The sequence below is a fragment of the Podarcis pityusensis genome (assembly GCF_964106645.2).
Source record: "Podarcis pityusensis genome assembly, chromosome: 1".
NCBI lineage: Eukaryota > Metazoa > Chordata > Lepidosauria > Squamata > Lacertidae > Podarcis > Podarcis pityusensis.
The window spans coordinates 64401580-64420865 of record NC_138028.1 but is presented as its reverse complement, the minus strand read 5'-3'; the positions used below and the strand labels follow the sequence as shown (position 1 = coordinate 64420865).

The following is a 19286-nucleotide window of genomic DNA, read 5'->3' as shown; positions in this document are numbered from 1 at the left end:
AACCTCCTGGAAGCTAATATTAAACTAGTTTTTAGAATGCTACAGTCTATGTTTGTAGTAAAGTGATGCCCTCTGCTGGATTTAATAGTGTATTTTTTTCATAAAACCTTTAGGATAATCTATTCTACAATATTCATCTAAAAACACAGTTTCAGTTGAACTAACAAAAAAAGATTAAAATTAGCAGTTTAATTATTTTTAATTTTATCAAACTAGAAGCCTTCAGTCAAAGCTTTTGCTAGTTATTTAAAATGAATATGGAAAGCCTTCAGTCTCTCTCATCCCCATTTGTCCCTCTTCATCCTACCCATTTCATTTCCTGATTAAGGCTAAGCATGTCTAAAAGGTAAAGGGACCCCTGACCATTAGGTGCAGTCGTGACTGACTCTGGGGTTGCGGCGCTCATCTCGCTCTATAGGCCGAGGGAGCCAGCGTACAGCTTCCGGGTCACGTGGCCAGCATGACTAAGCTGCTTCTGGCGAACCAGAGCAGCGCACGGAAACGCCGTTTACCTTCCCGCCGGAGTGGTACCTATTTATCTACTTGCACTTTGACGTGCTTTCGAACTGCTAGGTTGGCAGGAGTAGGGACTGAGCAACAGGAGCTCACCCTGTCGCAGGGATTCGAACCGCCGACCTTCTGATTGGCAAGTCCTAGGCTCTGTGGTTTAACCCACAGCACCACCTGCGTCCCTGTCTACTCAGAAGTAATTCCCACTGAATTCAATGGGGGTTACTTACAGGTAAATGAGGTTAGGATAGCAGCCTTAGGAACATAGGAAGATGCCTTAAACTGAGTTAGAGCATTGACCCATCTAGTTCAGTATTGGCTACAGGATTTCCAACACTCCTAGCTATACCTGGAGATGCCAGGGACTGAATCTTGGAGCTTTCATAGACAAAGCAGATGCTCTACCCCTGAGTTTGTAATCCGTGACCAATGAGCTTTGGCTTTCATTCCTCTGGACCATGCCTTGTCCCAACCCGTCTCTCCACAGCCTGGCTAGGTCTCCCACCTGGCTTCCCTCTGATCTATTCCTAGACTGGTGGGCTCCAGATCTTGGCAGCCTGGCCAATACAGTGGTACCTCGGTCTACGAACAGCCCTGTTAACGAACGCTTCGGATGACGAACTCCGCAAAACCGGAAGTAGGTGTTCCGGTTAGCGAACTTTGCCCCGGAAACCGAACATCGGCGGCGGGAGGCCTCAATAGGGAAAGCGTGCACCTCGGTTTAAGAACACTTTGGTTTGAGAACGGACCTCCGGAACGGATTAAGTTCATAACCCAAGGTACCACTGTAGTAGCCAAAGTCTCTGAAAGACCCATCCTGCTTTGTGATATGAAGACAGTTCAAGGTCCTCACTGTCTTGAGACTTCACCACTTGCCAAAGAGAAAATAGTCGGCACCTGTCTGTCTCAGGAGACAATGGAGGAGTGCGCTTTTCAGCTGTTGGAAAATTACAATGCCTGTTGTGGCTGTAGAGACTGATATGGTCAGATGAAGGCATCTGGTTGTGCTGCTGTGGATGTAATATGGTGCTTCTCCTCTCTGCGCTCCTCCCAGTTGTCATCCCTCCTCTGGTCACGACTATGGATGCACAGCTTGTGTCAGAACCAAAGGACAAATGCCTAGCTCCAAAAATGCATGTTCAAAGTAATTTAGAGGCAGGAGCAAATGTAAATCATACTTCAGGAATTATTTATGGAACACTTTTCAATGGTTTGCTTTGTAGAAATTATGAAATGTGAAAGTGAAACCAAAAAAGAACCTTCCCAACTCTTTTGGACTCCTTTCCTTTTTCAAACCCAGAGTTCTTGTGGGTATTGTTTGCAATAATAGTATGTAAAAGAAATTTAGTAGCCATATTATTTTAAAGATGACTGCATTTCTTTACTGTTAATACTATATTTTTAATTATAGATGCTTTTAACCTCTGATCTGGTTATATGCAGGTATATAAATGAAGTTATATCTTTTAAATAACCTTAATCAATAAAGTCATTTCCCAACATGATCAGTCAGTTTAAAGAGAGAGTCAAACTTTTAAAACTGTCTGATGAACAGAAATCATTGAGAGAGTTCACTTATCTGAATTAAGGCAAAGCTATTTTTCACAAGGTGAAAGAGGGATGGCATATACAGTGGAACTGTGGGCTTTGTAATAAAGAAGTTGTAAAAACAAGAAACTCTACAAAAGTTATTAAAGCTCATTTTAAATAGGAAAAGGGGCAGCAGTAATTTACTGGCTCCACAACAGATGGATTATAGGAATGGGACTGGTAGAGATACAACTGACCCAGTTTTGCACATGCTGCTAAACCAAACCTTGACTTAGCAGAAACCTAAGAGCATGCATGTTCCTGGAGGGATAGGGGCTGTTTTGCTCCTTCTTCAATGCTGCTGTTGTGAGGCAAGCCATGGTTTGGCTTAGTATATTGTCTGAACCCAGGCTCGTTTCATTTGCTTCAGATCTCTCATGAGCTGTAGCCAGGAATCGTTCTATGGCTTATTGTTTGCAGTCTTTTTCAGAGGAGACTGACAACAAGCCCAGGTTCAGATAACATGCTAAACTAAACTATGGCTTAGCTCTCTTATGGTACAGCTGCAGGAGGATCAGAGTACAGTGGACCCTCCGGATACGAATTAAATTTGTTCCAGGGGTCCACCCGCAACCTGAAAAGTCTGTAGGCAGAGGCGCAATTGAGCGCTTCTGTGCACGCATGTGGCGCGCTTCTGTGCATGCGGCTTTGCTGCGTTCGTAACCCGAAAGTTACATACCCAGAGCGGTACGTAATTAGAGGGTCCACTGTAGTAGTAAAGCGCCTGCGATCTCTTCTCTGGGAGACCACATAATTGTGTTTTTGCTGTGAATGAATCAGTTGCCGTTTCCAGAGTGGTTTAACAATCAAGCCCTCTCCCCGGGGAACTCCCCGGGGAACTCTAGCTCTTTGAGAGGAATAGGGGTTTGCTAACAACTCTTGGCATCCTTAATGAACCACAGTTCCCAGGATCCTTTGCGGAAGGGCCATGAATGTCAAAGTGGTATAATAGTGGTTTAAATGTCTGGTGCAGATGTGGCCCTGGTTTCTATGTGATCTGGAACCTCAACTGCTCAGTGCTCCCAACTGCCGGAGTGTTCTCCACCATTAGGGGGCTGCATCTTTTGAGGTTTACCATTTCCCAAAGCTTTGTGTACATGCTGCTTAACCTTCACCTCAGGAAACTGGATTCAAATTGTGCTAAGGGCATAAGTAAAAATGAGACTGACGACCTCCAGCCTGCTCCTGTGTAAAAATATATCCACATGATAAAATGGCATGAACTTCACTAAAACAGGGAGCCTTTGTTCTCCCAGTTCCAGGTTTCTGCGGTGAGAGAGGTTGAAGGTCAGTCTTGGGATACATTTGAAATGCAGAGATAAAAGCTGACTCAATCGGCAGGCCTAGCTTTTCGTGGCGTTAACAGTAATTACATTTCATGAGTCTGAAAGGCCAACAGACTGAAAAGACCAACCACAGGACTTGAGAATTTGATTGGGAAAGAAAAAAAACCACACCAAAAAGATAGGCAGTGGTTCGCATTTATGTTGAAGGGAAGAATATTGTTCTTTACAATTATTATTAATTACACAAGCCAATAGCCGAGGGACTGTACAATACACAACTCATTTGGTTCCCACATTCATGTGTAAATAGATTCCCCCCCTCCTTGGCAATTACCTAAAAACTGTAAGAATATGGTGGGAAAAACAGCTCCTTAGTCAATTAGCATCCTAGAAACTGTTTTGTCAGTTTTCAGTCCATTAAGTGAAATATTTGCAGTTAATAAACTTAGTGCCTAGGTTCAAATTTCAGCAACTCTAATTAGCTACACCTTTTGTATTTTTGCTGCCTACTCTTTTACCCCGCATTAATTGATCCAAAAGAAAGTGCCTTATGGTGCTATCCTATGCATGCTTACTGAGAAGTAAATCCAACTGTGTTTAGGGGTTATAGGTAACTGTGCCTCCTTTCTTCCTCCTGAGGCCCAAGATGGCAAGAAATCTCTAGCAAAGTTCACCATAAAACAGAACAAAATCAACACCTGTAAAATTATAATGCCCATTCATATTAAACTCACCTTTCAAGGACATCATCTCAGATGTTCAGGACAATTTTGTGAAGATACAGCCTAATATTGTTCACAGCTCTATTCAGGGCAATGGTGTAGAGCCTAATACGGCTCAAATGGTCAGACATAAACATTGGCAATGTTTGGTTTGCTACATACACAAGCCTTGAACTCACTGCTCTCTCCCACTGTCAGGGTGAAGAGATCCGAAGCTTTAGTTTCAAAATTAAGAACCCTATACTGTGGCTAATCTTCACTGTGGTTTATAGAAACAAGCTGCTTCATAAGCTATGGTTTTAAAATGAATTGCTTCTGTAAACCAGTGGTTATCAGCCTTTTTTGGACTAGCGGGCACATTACAAATCTTAAGACAGTACAGTAATTGCTTCTTCTCCCCTGGAAAAACTCAGGCTTCTCAAAGGATGTCCTGCTGGTCCTAACTGTGGAGATCACACAATATAGACTCCCTCCCATCAGTGATGCTTTTGCTATCCAATAACAAGGCACATTCCCCAGTAACAGGAAAAATATACCAGGTGGCCCACCACCCCCTTGCACACATGCACACGCTCCCTGCACACAAACTACAGGCACATATGCATCTCTCACCCCTCACCCCCCACATCACATATACATTTCTCCCTTCCTTCATAGATGACACATACAAAGAAGCCACACGTTGATAGCCCCTCCTCTTACTGCTCAGAGAAGAGACAACACATACACCCAAACCCCAGACACGTTCATTTTCTTCTCTCCCAAGTGTACCCCCCTCTCATACACATCAGTATCTGTATAAACTTTTCCACCGTATGTACATTTTGCTTCATGCCTCAGGTTTGTAAAAGGGTAGGAAACGTGTGTTGTTATTATTATTATTATTATTTTGCATGTCATTGCCTAGGAAAATATGAGCACAGCCATAATCCCACAAAATTTTGTATTATAGGAATCCGACGCCATCTAATGACAGACTGCCCACGCTCCCTGGTGCAAGTCACCCTTCTACATGGGGAAGAACCTCATTTACTCTAGCGCTATGAGGGCACTTAAATCTATTAACCTCAGACTTTTTGATTCAGATTCAAGAGATAATAAGGCAGCTAAATGTCTCTTTAACTGTTCAGGTGGCGCGAAATTCAAGAGAATAAGGTGATGAGTAATATCATGGGAGGAGTGTTTCTAGAGTTAAGAGAAAACTGTGAAGTCCCCTTGTTAATTTTGCTATTGGCTGCTGTGTTGCTTAAGTCATCTTGTTATATTTATAGTATTGAAATGTGGTTTTTTCATGTTATTACGTTGCTGTTATTATGAAACTGTTACTATGTTATTTTGCTATGCTGTTATTAAATTGTTTTTGTAGAGTTTGTTTGAAATGCATTCCTTTTCTGTGAGCCTCTTTGAGCATTTTTTTTTGGTGGAAAAGCGGCATACAAACAAATGAATGAGTAGTAGTCCTCTGTTTTGTAATAAGTTTGGGCTAAGTAAATTAATAGAAAGTAGAGGTATTCAGATATTTACTCTTCATTATCTGGATGGATATAGGGACGCGGGTGGCGCTGTGGGTAAAACCTCAGTGCCTAGGACTTGCTGATCGCAAGGTCGGCGGTTCGAATCCCCGCGGCAGGGTGAGCTCCCGTTGTTTGGTCCCAGTTCCTGCCCACCTAGCAGTTCAAAAGCACTCCTAAGTGCAAGTAGATAAATAGGTACCGCTTTATAGCGGGAAGGTAAACGGCGTTTCCGTGTGCTGTGCTGGTGCTGGCTCGCCAGATGCCGCTTAGTCACGCTGGCCACGTGACCCGGAGGTGTCTCCGGACAGTGCTGGCCTCTTGAGCGAGATGAGCGCGCAACCCTAGAGTCGGACACGACTGGCCCGTTCGGGCAGGGGTACCTTTACCTTTACCTATCTGGATAAACTTTAAAAAGAAGAAGAATAGAACTAAATATGTGGCTCAAATAAATGTATTTATTAACAGGATTTGATAAATGATAAGAAATATAGGAATCTTCAGACGTGAGTTGACAAAGAAAATACCTGATATTTACTCAATAGTGTATCTTCGTTTGCAGCTGTCTAGTACTAGCAGTAATGTTTCAGTGTAAGTGGAGTAAGTTTTTCTGCATAACTAATCACTTCAGCATGCAGTACATGCTATCTGTTAGTATTCATGGAATTGACCAAAGTATCTGTGCACAGAACTGCAACCTCTGTTTAATTAATGTTAATATCTGGAGCAGATTACCAATACATACCTATATCAAAATGAAAAGAAAAATATATTACTAATACATACTAGCCATTACACTGTATAACATTTTATAATAGATTAGTCACTGAAACACACTTCTAAGCATTTGAGGGTAAATTTGATCAATTTTTTGTTGAAGAAACTAGACAAACACAATATTTGCATTGCTGCTTTACATTTTGTTAGTGCCAGTAGATGTCAACACTAAGAAATTTAAGTTCAAGAGGATTTCCTATTCCAGCATGCTGCAATGCGACTTGCAGCTATTTATCTGCCAGTATCCAAATTTTTAAACTGATAGTGAGCTCATGCAGCATAATATCTTCTTCCTCTATGCCTTTCTAGAATTCCACAAATTTACTCGGGGGTTCCTCAACCCCACAGAGCAGATTTTGAGAGGCTGCAGGAGCAAAGTTCTGATTGCATGATTAGAAGTCTGTTCTGCTCGCACCTGGACAGCTTTGGATAAAACCATATATATGTATCTCATTGTTCAGGTGTCAAACTTTTCCCTTTAAGTACTTTTATTTTATTGTAAGCTTTGCAGAATGGCACTTTGCAGGGAGAGTAAAAAAATCCATCTGTTCAAATAACTTGTCAGCAGTTAGGCAGGCTCTAAAAACAGTTTTAGGTGATGGCTAGTTTTCTGTACATAGCTGTAAGAACTTTACTACATAACATATGAAATCAATCAAGTCAAGCAAAGTTGCACATAGTATTTTAAAGTTATTTTACGGGTTTTTTAAAAAAATATTGTCTGTATTGATTCATACAATAGGGGGGGAAAGCCCAAAACCATAGTATGGTAATACCTTTATTAAGACCTATGAAAATGACTGTGTGACATTTTGGTTGGTCCCAATAAAGCTATTTGCATACTGAGGCTTTGGAGTTGATTTAGATAGAAAAATGCTTTTTTAAAAAAAAGATACCAAGTGAAGCAATTTTAAATTTAATAACCATTCCTACTGCGGATTTCTCTTTACAAGATGATTTGCTAATGCCCAATTTAGTCAGATATAATGCAGCCCCAGCAAAGGTGTAATCTTAAGTCTTTTAAAGTACAGACATTTGCAAATTGTAAAAAAATGCAATCATAATTGATAATGAAATGGTTTCTATTCATATATAAATAAATGCACGCATACAAATACTGTAAAGACACAATTGACTTAATCCAGAAGCTCCTTGGATACACTCCAATGTTCTCAGACCTCATGGCCCCTCAATAAACATTTATATGTCAAATAAGGGAGTAGCTCCACGTGGGCCCCTCAAAGCAGTCATGGAACTCCAAGTTCAGGGCTATGGATTCAATTCCACCTCCTCCTGAATTTAGGGACAAACATCCACCAGCTCCTATGCAGCTTTCTTGCTTTGCACGACACAATTTGCCTTCCTAGGACACTACAGGTAACAGGATAAATTCCTGAACACAGGCGGAGTCAAACAAAACTCCTAGGATAATACTTAACAGGAACATTTTAAGTCTTACACATTTTACCACCTAACCATCATTTTCAAATGGAAAGTCATCTATCCTCAAGGGCAAGTTTAATTTACACAGATACAATTCCTTATTGCATATGGGGTCAAAACTATGAAAATGGCCCTGCAAAAAAATGCAGCCTTTTAATTGCTACTGAAAATAAATTCTGTACATATCCTTATGCAGAGCATCGGTGATTGCAATATAAAACACATTACTCCTGGTTCCCCATTTGTGCTCCTAATGTCCAAATTCAAATAATTAACTTGCACATATTCTTAATGGCTAAATGGGATTGTGTTGTCATTCATCCTAGAAATTCTCTGTCCAACTGCCTAGAGACTCAAATATATAGTTCTCAAGTAACAAACCCATAATGGAAATGCTACCTGAGATTACATCTTTGGTTTATTATTTTCTCCTCATCAGTGAAATACTGTTGAAAACACAAGATAGATTTGTATTCAGATTAAAAACAAAAACACGGAAGTATTTCAAAGCGGTCCAATACTTTTCTTTGAAGTGGTACCATCTTCTCAAAAAGCCTTTTATCTGTTGTTAACATCTTCTACCCACCATGCAACATCATTATCAAATCACAAATCTACTATGTGCTAATACTGCTCATGGCTTCTAGCAATTAAAGTGATGAAATCAATGGTCACATTTCTGAAATGGGCAACACTCCCAGGTGAAAAGAGGGGAGACGCTTGGGAAATGCATCTTTTCTACAGAGTACATGGTGCAAAATGCATAATACTGTTCTGATTAATCCACTTGCCCATTAATAAGGTTCTAGATTTTCTTTTTTGTAAGGGTGCCAAAAAGGGGAAATTAACTCTGAGCCACAACTTTCATATACCACTTCAAACACTAACTGGAAATCTGAACAAAGTTTATGCATTTTTGTAAGTGAAAACCTTTGGCATGTACGCTCATTACTTGAATTCAACGTGCAAGCTATACCGCTTGCTTATTCCTTATAATTTCTCCTCCTTCTATCTCAATTTGCTCATATAGCCACTTGCGATCACAGCGGCATTCAGGTCCACACTTGCTGGAGTCACACTTGGGACAAGCATAGAAACATCCTAGGCAATCTTCATCAAGACAGTCACAGAGGTCTATCCCACTATAAAGCAGAAGGCCTTGGCTATCGTACACTTTGCTCTTTGCTGGTATGAGTTGCCTGGAGGAGAAAGAAAGCAGAATTAACAGCAGTCTGTAACACTGGACTCCATTTTAAGTCACTGGCAATTCAGTTTAAATCTACTTTTAGGTGAATTTGCTCTGAATTTGCTAATCTTATGCCAAGAATCAAAAGCCATACATTACATTAGCCACAGAGACTGCCAATAAATTTCGGGCAAGTTTAGGTTCTAGGGAGGCACCATTACATACAGAAACATGTTGACAGAGTCTGTCCATGCAACAGGTTGTCATGTCTGTCCATAGGCTATGCAATTCTGTTTCCTTTCTCTTTCCCTTTGCAACGGTGGACAGAATGTTTTAGGGTTCATTAATTTTGGGGAAGGGCATCATTACTATCTAAGGTGTGATCACATGTTATATCTGAAAGGAGTCTACTGATGCTGTGGACAACTCTAATCAACATTCACCTTCCTGCTTCAGTACAGAATTGATTTGTTCAGAACCACTTTGGAACAGAAAAGGCAGGATCAGTCACCTTTTAGCTATTCTGTGGATTAATTCAGATGCTCCAATAGCATTATTGTGTGGCAATTCTTTATTCTTCAAGGTTTTTTCCATGCCCTACAATGGATTTTTATCACACCATTTCTATGCACTTGAATGAAAAGAGATTCTATCTACTTAAGCAGACTTGAAGCATGGTCCCGATGCAAATAAAGACTTTCCCCCAAGGGCGTGAAAGCAAGGATAAGTGTAATCATCGGAGGAAAAGAGCTCACCTGTCTGAATTGTTGGATGTGCTTTTTGTCTGCAGCCTTCTTTTTTCCCTTTTGTTTGCTTCTGGAGCAAATTCAGAATGTCGTCCTGGATTAGCAAACTGTAAGGACTTCAAGGCCTTAGCTGTACGTCCCTGAACAGATACAGACAATTTCATTGGAACTATTAATACAAAGCTTAATGCATACACTACCAGAGGCTTGCTAATCAATTAGAATGCTGTCACTTCTTAGATAAAAAGAGGCTCAAAGCTGGGGCCAAATGTAAAAAAAAACCTTTCCGTTGAGTGTCATTGCCTTCAAATGCTCAGTTCATGAATATGAAGGGGGATAAGGTTGAGATGCCCTCAATCCCTGTCTACATGAACAGGGTATCCACCAGCAATTGCTCTTGGTCAAGGAAGATTATTACAGGTTAATACAAAAAATGTGAACAAGTGGTTGCTGTATGCTGTGGCACAAAGCATCCCTCTCCCCCAACACACGTATTTTAATTTTATGACATCTTAGCCACCTGACCACTCGTAAGGTCTCTCTAAACACTAGGAAGTAAAGTAAAAAAGCAATGGCAATTTCTTGTGGAGCAGGTAAGCGGGATATGAGTATATATCTAATGGTGCAAATTAATGGAAACAGAAATAGTGAAAGCCTACTTTAATAAGTAAACAGGACATATTTTCAGTTCTCTTTTGACCTCATCTTTTAAAAAATTATCTGCTGTATGTTTTCATTAGATGAAGACTGGAGAATAACTTCCATTTCAAAGTACATCTTCCATCATGCTGCTTTTTATTGCTAGGAATAGATACCCCCCTCTATCAAGTGATGAAATAAGTTCTAAGGGGGCAGAATGATATCGATTCAATCCCATCAGAACTCCTACACTTTGCTCTGTTGTATGTGTAGACTAGATCTCATTGTTCCCCAAAGACTGCCGTGGTTCCAACTTTTATACATGGCTATGAATTAATCCACTTCTACTCAGTTTCACCATTCTAGTGTCAAGCCCTGCTCTTTCTTCCACATTAATCACGTTAGACTTGCTTAGGGCACATTCATACATATATGCATAACATATCATGTGAGGAACTGCAGCTACATGTATTAATGCTCTATTGCCAGTTACTACATTTGAGATGATGTGAGGTTATATCAGAGTGACTTTTGTTAAGTTTTGACTAATGATGGCTGTTTCACATAATTCTTCATGTTGCACTTATCAAGTGATGACCACACATGTGGAAATTGCACAGTATTTAGCATACCATTAGTACCTGAGGGTTAATTAATTAATAATAGCTATCTTAGTGATGCTCTACGTTAAGTACAGCCCAACCCACAGGCACAATTACTTCGAATTAAGGAACAGCATTTTCACTGGGGCTTGCTCTCAGGTAAGTGTGCACAAGATTGCAGCCTAAGTCCAATAGATAGGTGAAAAAAATTATCCCATATACATACGTCTGAATCAAGTCTCCTTCGCTGACGGTCTTCAGAATCAACCTCTGCACTTCCATTTATTATCTGTGTACATTTTTGACAAAGTTTCCAGCCAGGTATAAACTGCCGTCCAAACTTGGCACTTAGAACAGTTGCATCGTCTATGTCAATTGCATGCAAGTTTTTCCTTGAAAGCTTTTTGTGCATATTAAAAGGATCACAGCACGACTTTTGCAAGTCTTCATACCTATCAAGGTAAACTTTAGCATGATGGAAGCAGATTGTATCGTTCTCTGAAAGTGTTATCCCAGTCCTAAGCTGAAGGAGTAACAGATCAGTTGATGATAGTTCTTGCTTAGTCTTGAATCCAGTGTGACAGGTAAAGTATGTTTTATGGCAATCGCTGCTAGCTTGCAGCTGATTTCCTACTGAACATGGATCCATTTTACTTGACCAGTACAATATATTTGATTGTCTACAGTTTGTCTTTGTCGTCCTTAGCAGCTGTTACGATTAGCCTGGAGAAAGCAGTGAAGGAAATGAGATTCATGCTGCATACCTTTACTTTCAACTAGACCCAAAATAAAAACAAACCTAATATGGATGTTCAAGGATTCAGCTGAACTATACAATACAGCTGATTGTGCAGGCAACTTTTGCCTTTGTCTTATGATCTGGAGGCAGCCATAAGATTTTGTACAAAACCTCTGCTACCAGAATGCATTAATCTGGGTAAAAACTGGCATCCGGAGCGCAGAAGTACAGCAGCTTCCATGATAGGCGTAGGCATGTCAATGCAACTGCCATACCATTTAAGAAGCATTTGATATGAAGACCAAAGGAATGCAAGTGGCTAGGACAAGTCTGTAGTAGCCTCAATAAGTGGGTACGAAAAGAAGCTTAGCCTAGTTGAGAGTTAAGCCAGATGGATTGGCGTCCCTTGCCAATGAAAGGGTACTTCAAGAGCTACAGTGGCACTGACTTCCTCAAAGGCTGCTCACTGGTAAGACTGCCAAACCAATAACAGTTATCTGTATTAGTGTGACTGTTGGCATTATGAATCCCGAGCTTTCCAGAAAATAAGTTCAACTTCATCTGTCCAAAACAAAAAATGTCAAGTTGTTTAAAAATTCAAAAATCAAGGTTCTACCTAGGGTCTACTAACAGATCTGATGCAACAATCTTAATGTTTTCAAAACCTCAGGGTATGATTTAAACATAAAAATTATACTGATAGTAGTAGTCTAGTAGATGTCCTTGGGAAAGTAGTCTCAAGCCCATCTCTTGGATTCTTCCTGTGTAAAATTTAAGATGTGGACAGAAGCAGTTGGAACGTGTGTCTTTGTACGAGGCATCTCATACACGCTATTCTGACTATACTAGGAGGATACACACAGGAGTATTCCCACATTAGAGATGCACCTTCAGACCACATCCATTATCTATTTTAATTGAGGAGGAGGGAAGCATCCTTAAGAAAGTTTTTCTAATGCAGTTCATATTCAAGCGGAAGGAAAAGCCAGTAATTTGCAAGGAGAATGACGGAAGCAAAGCATATATGCAGAAGCTGTTAAGCAAGAAGTAACATTGCAGATATCTAAATTTTGCAGACAAGCTCCAAATCAGAGCAGCAAAAAAAATTAAAATCCCCTGCTGTTTTCCATCTCCATGAGTCATACATGTGCATGTGTCCATCCATGGTTCAAACTAGTTTTTCAAAAGGCCAAACTGAGATTTTACTCAGAACTAGGATCATTTTTAAGACATCTTCTAGTATTGGCACAGATATGGCATTTGTTTCAACTAATTTCAGAGGCCAAAATTCAAAGAACACTGTGCTTATTATGCACATGGTCTGTACCAAATTTCTCTTCAGGCTGCAGCCTCTCACACTGCATTGAACGCCTCCTGATCTTCTAGAGCAGATTTTTCAAGAGGGCATGATAGAATTGCTCTCAAAAGTCCCGGATGCTTCAGCTGAAGACACTATCATTTTTCTTGCCTTACTTCTTAAGAAATATTGCATTTTGCATTCTCTTTTCAGGCTCAAGCCTTCGCAGCAACATGTCACAGGGAGCAACATATTCCCACCTCTGCAAGCATTTGCATTATGGGTGCGCAAGCATTTCACTTCTGCAGCTAAACACTGAACTTAGGCTTTTAATGGTTTAAGTTCCCACGAATTCACCACAAATTCCAATAGAACATTGCTTGTTTTCAAAAAAATTATCTTACTAGTTTGAAGACCTCATCCCATTTGGGATAGAGAAACAGATGTACAAAACTGTTTTCTGCTGTCAGACCCTGCTTAAAATGATAGGATCAAGATTTGAATAATGTTGTTACTGGCAATATTTTACCCTGATGAATGTTGCAACATCTGGTGCTTCAGTTTTGCTCACATTTAAAGAAAGGTAGGATAGCAGCCAATTTTTGTAAGAACAGAAGATGGCAAGAATATTACATTACACTAAGCTAAACTGCTGGTGCCCTATGAAATGCTCATTAAAACCATGGCAGGTGGTGCTAGAAAGCAAGCAAGCAACAACTGCTGGTGTTTACAGAAAGATTTTTTTAAAAGGGAGAAGGCACTACACCATCAGCAGCAGGACAGGGTAACAAGATGAAAGAGTAGGAGGAGAAATACCAGCAAATTCAGGATTACATTTTCCATTCTGGAGAACAGGCTTGTACTTCTACACTTCTACAACTCCATTTTTAATGGACAGATTCTTCTGTGTTTGATTTCTTCAGTGTTCTTTAGCATGGCATCATGCAGTCTTCATCAACCACCCAAGGCAAAACCAGGGTGGAACAAACTGCGCAAATGCTTCAACACAATTGAAAGGCCCAGGCGAGTGTGCATTAGCACACAATACCAAAAGGGTTCAGATTCTTTATTGTGCATGGGTATTCTTTTGACTACTTTGGAACCACATAAGTGCTGAAGCATTTGTAGGAATTAGCTCTAAGATGACATGCTATTTGTCACATCAACTTTCCTGGCAGTTATTTCTAGGAAACTAACCAAATTGCAAAGTGTAGCAAACTTACTTCTGCACCCTATCCAGCACAGCTGCCTCCTCCCTTTCACCCTCCACAGTACTAGTCTAGCTATCTTTGCCTTGGAAAATAGGGAGGTCATAGCTAGAAAAATAATGCAACTGTCAAATTGCACCCATGATCTCTGGAGCATAGGAGTTTCACTGTGGAGCAAAGAGGAATGAGTGCCAGCAGAGACAGGGAAGCGAGCTGCAGGGAAAATGAGCAGTCAAGCGACAACTTTTAGCAAGGCACTTGGGATGATGATGCTTGGAAAAATTCTCACTAGCTCAACGAAATATTTTTAGGTGGCCAGACCATTCTCTGCTGGCAGGCTTTATGGATGTTGAGCATATTAAGAGTCATATTTTCTGCTGCTATAAATGGGATATATTTCTTTCAAATGCATTGTTATTGACTACTTTGAAATATTTTTTTATGATACAGTATGTAATTGTATTAAGGGACGCGGGTGGCGCTGTGGGTAAAACCTCAGTGCCTAGGACTTGCCGATTGCATGGTCGGCAGTTCGAATCCCTGCGGCGGGGTGAGCTCCCGTCGTTCGGTCCCAGCTCCTGCCCACCTAGCAGTTCGAAAGCACCCTTAAGTGCAAGTAGATAAATAGGTACCGCTTTATAGCGGGAAGGTAAACGGCGTTTCCGTGTGCTGCGCTGGTGCAGGCTCGCCAGAGCAGCTTCGTCACGCTGGCCACGTGACCCGGAAGTGTCTCCGGACAGCGCTGGCCCCCGGCCTCTTAAGCGAGATGGGCGCACAAGCCCAGAGTCGGACACGACTGGCCCGTACGGGCAGGGGTACCTTTACCTAATTGTATTATTTTTAGTGAGGCTGACTGAAGGTCCTTTTGATGGAAAAACAGAATTTAAATAAAAACAAAATTAAATTAAATAGTTTACATGTTGAAGAGTGAGTGCGTTGGGAAGCAGGGAGCTGGGCCAGGATGCTAAACTGGTCAATGCATCCACTAAGGCTGCATTCACTTGGCAGTTGATTCAGTTTTTACTCCTTTTCCGCAACTGCTTTAAGTTCTGCATTATATTTGAGCTTTCACATGAGCATCTTGGAACAGGACATGACTGGCTAGCTTTACACTGCAACATTTTGTTGCAGCTCCCGCTTGTTCCAATAGTGAGCACAAGTCATCAAATACCTATGCGTTTGGGAGCAAAACTGGGCCATCAAAAAAAAAATTAATCACAAAAAAATTAATCAGTTGTTTCTACATCAGTTCTTGTGAGTTTGTTTCCTTTTTCTTAAAGCTGCTAAGCCGCTAATAGCCGCTAAGCCGCTAATAGCCATGCTTCGCAAGACGAAAAAACCGCAAGACGAAGAGACTCGCGGAACGGATTAATTTTGTCTTGCGAGGCACCACTGTAGTTCTATATTACATGAGGAGCCTACATTAGTAGAAAAGGCTCTCCACCCCAGAAATTCAGTACATGGGAGTGCCACAGAAGTGAAAAGGCCAACAGCAAAGGAGTCGAGCAAACCATTAAAAAACAAAACAAAAAACCCCAAAGGGAACAATTCCAACCCACGCAGCCTAATGAGGACTTAAGAGCCATGGAACATTGAATGCAAGTTGCAAAATAAAATATGGAAAAGGAGTTGGGACAGAGGATGAGAGTGAATTGGTCTGCTTAATCCCTACACTGCAGTGCATGGAGAACCTGTGGCCTTCAGTATGTTGTTGGACTACAATACCCATCAGTTCTAGCCAGGGCCTTTTGGGTGGCTGTTCTCAGAGTTTGAACTACCTCCCAAGAGAAGTTAGACTTGCTCCCTCTTAGGAGTCCTCCTGCCAGACACCTTGTTTCAGCATGCTTTTGAAAACTGACAGTTTGTAATGGGCAGATGGGTACCACACTGTTTTTGTTTCTGTGATTGCCCATCCATAGTTTTAGTTCTACTAATGTTTAATTTTTTAATAACCCCCCCCCCCCGGTTTTTAGTTGTTCTTATTTTATCTGTGAGCCCCTGTCAAGGGAAAAAGGCAGGGTATAAACAAACAAATATAATAGTAGTAGTAGTTACAGAAGATGGAAGTTGCAGTTCAACAAGACTTGGAGGGATCACAGGTTTCCCACCAGCTCTACTGAGGATATTATCTTGGAAGACAGCATTGCTGACTAGCTGGCACCATGTATTGAGAGTGGAATTTTTATGTGAGGGAGGTTACATTATTTAGTTCTGCACTGTATACTTGTAATGGAGGTAGTAGCAGCATTCAGTTTCTTAGAAGAAAGAAGCACAGAGCCCAAACAGTTTACGTCACCTGCCCTATAAGCTTTTCTTTCATTCTTGAGGCAAACTGCACTTGTTCAGCAGAAAGAGAAACAGACTCTGAATGCGCTCGGAGGTACTTTTAACATACTGCTACTGGCTGGTACAATAATCACCAGTAACAAAGCACTGTTCAAATATGTATAAACCCATCACCTGGACCCTACCAAGGTCATTTTTAGAGGATGCAGTAGAATTGAGAGCATGCTCAGAAGAAGAAAGGAAAACTCCTGCAAACAGCTCTGAACCAGGCGATCATAAGACACCAAGAAAAGGGGAAAGAAGGGAGAAGCTCTCCATTGATTACTGATTGTACCTCTGGTCATATGCCTAAAGGTAACCTAGAAGCCAGCAATTATGGCAAACGTGCTACAACACATATTAAAGCAAAGCAGATATTACATATACAAAAAGTTTTACAAAATACAGAAAGCATATAAAGCACATGAATTTATAACACAAAGAGGCAATCCTAATAGAACATATAGCTGCATACATATCTTTGCTTTTTGTACTGCAGCCGGAGTGCTTTAAATTACTGTGGCACTAGTCCTGATCTGGTATCAGTAGCTCAATTGCTATGAAAATGTAATGGTGTAGGTGTGGAAGAAAAATAGGCTCCTCAACACAATCAACTGTTTGCATGATTTTCCTATCATCTTCACAAAGCTACAGGCTGCATGGCACAAAACTGGGTTTGCAACCAAATGTACACTCAAAGAGCTGTAATTTACTATTAAATTTATATACTGCTTAATTGCCAAGGTGGCCTTTAAGCAGTTTACTATCAATGTTTCCTGAGTTTTTCACATTTATAGTTAGCACATCTCTAATGTATAAATGTGGTATTTACTACAACTACAAATGCAGACTGGCTCTCATATTAGTCCCACAAAAGTGAAGTGGCTAAATTGACTAAAACAGCTTGAAGCATTTGTCTACTCAAATGAAGGCCCAGTCTCTAAGAGACTGCATGCACACAGATTTGGACAACTATACACTGTATTTGCCTGAATATAAGCCTCACTCCCCCCCCCCCCCAAATTCCAACCCTGAAAAGTTAAAGTGCAGCTTATATTCGCAACCTTACGGTATGGAGCGCGGGTAAAACAGTGCCTGTACATAGTCCCCCATCCTCTCCCCCAAGGCCGGGAAGGGAGAGAGTGAGGAAGGGGAAAGGCAGCCAGCAATGCACCCCCCCCCCCCAGTATGCAGCCAGGAGCATACTGGCTTATATTTGGGTATCCCCCCCCCCAATTTTAAAGGTGTGGCTTATATTTCGGCCAATATGGCATTTCCTTCATATATTTAAAGGGCCTGTGATTTTCACACTCAAAATATCGCACGTGTATATATTGCTAGAGTTAGTCACAGTCTGTTTTGCAAAACATGAGAAACTAGCGGAAAATTCACAAAAACAACTGAATGTGATAGTGGCAAGCCTACCTTCAAGTCTGTGAAAAGTTATTGACTGAGGATATGTCAAAACAGTCAGGTTCCATCTACATAACCTCAGTCTCTACCTTTGGTTAACTTTTCCCAATTTACCACAGAACCCAATGAAGGCTATTTTCCAAATTATGAATTAACAGGGGGGAAAGTTATGTTCCAGGGAACATTCTGTGTGAAAAAGAACCAGTAGAGCATTTAACTTTTTTTTTAATTTCAAAGTGCACGTGTGTATACATGTGTGTGTGCACGCGCGCGCGCACACACACACAGTATATGCATCTTTCTCCGCGTTAATTGTGTATTCCTGGTAACATTTCACAGCCTAACCTACCTCACAAGATTGTTGTGAGGGCAACAATAAATAGGGGCGGGAGGAAACTCAAAAGTCTTTCGAGATCCCGCGTGGCGCAATGGTTACAGCGCAGGTCTATGACTTGGGGGGAGGCCTGGGTTCGAGTCCCCGCTCAGCCGTGCAGCTCAGTGGGTGACCTACCTCGCGTGGATGAAATAGGGGAGGAGAACCATGTGCACCGCCTTGAGCTCCTCGGAACAAAAGGCGGCCTATAACTGCGACAAATTAAAAGCACAGCAGGATAAGAAGCGCTAACAAATCTAGCGTATTAGCGACTCCCAACGTTCCCCGCGTCGTTAAAATCACGCGCACGTGGGGAAACAGCATTATCCTTGCGAAAGCTTTACGGCTTCCCCGCTCCTCCTCCGGCGCCTACCTTCACATAGGCTCTCCTGCGGCCCTGTCCCGCTCCCACCCCAGCGCTCGCCTCGCCCGTGGCCGCCATGAAGCCGACTGGCCCCAGCAGCGACGCGTCGACGGAAGGAAACGGCAGCCCGCGAGGAAAAGCGGCAGCCTCACAGATTCCCTATCGCGACTTCCGGCTCCCGAGCACTTGTTGGCGGGGGGTCCGCCATGTGCGGGGCAAGAGACGTGGAAAGGCAAAAGCAGCCTTCACTTCAGACGGGCCGTGTGGTCGCAGCGCGTTCTCCGAGATTGGCCGAGGCTTCCAAGCACGCGGTTATTTTGTTGGGAGGCGCGGAGCTTTGTTCGTTGAACTCTTGCCGCCGCATAGGCAGAAGTTCGGCACGAAGGGCACTCCTCCCTCAGTGAGGGATACTAACAAGGAAGGTCGCGCTTTTCTGCCCTTTTATGTACGGCTCAGCAGAAGACCAGCCACTTGAAACTACCATGTCAAAGCGTATTTCCAATAAGCTTTTGGCAGGCGCTTGCTCCTTCGCTTCGGTATTTTTGGAGAGAGTGG

The 19286-nt window shown here is 41.7% G+C and overlaps 1 protein-coding gene across 1 annotated transcript; it reads right to left on the bottom strand.

Moving 5' to 3' along the window:
• Nucleotides 1-6057: 6057 nt before the first annotated feature.
• On the bottom strand, nt 6058-18865 carry ARL14EP (ARF like GTPase 14 effector protein). The gene is made up of 4 exons (XM_080984154.1): nt 18741-18865; nt 11239-11735; nt 9781-9911; nt 6058-9038 (listed from the first exon to the last, which is right to left on the bottom strand). Exons 2-4 carry the CDS (start codon nt 11659-11661, stop codon nt 8810-8812), a joined length of 783 nt encoding a protein of 260 aa, XP_080840280.1. The 5' UTR covers nt 11662-11735; nt 18741-18865; the 3' UTR covers nt 6058-8809.
• Nucleotides 18866-19286: the final 421 nt, after the last annotated feature.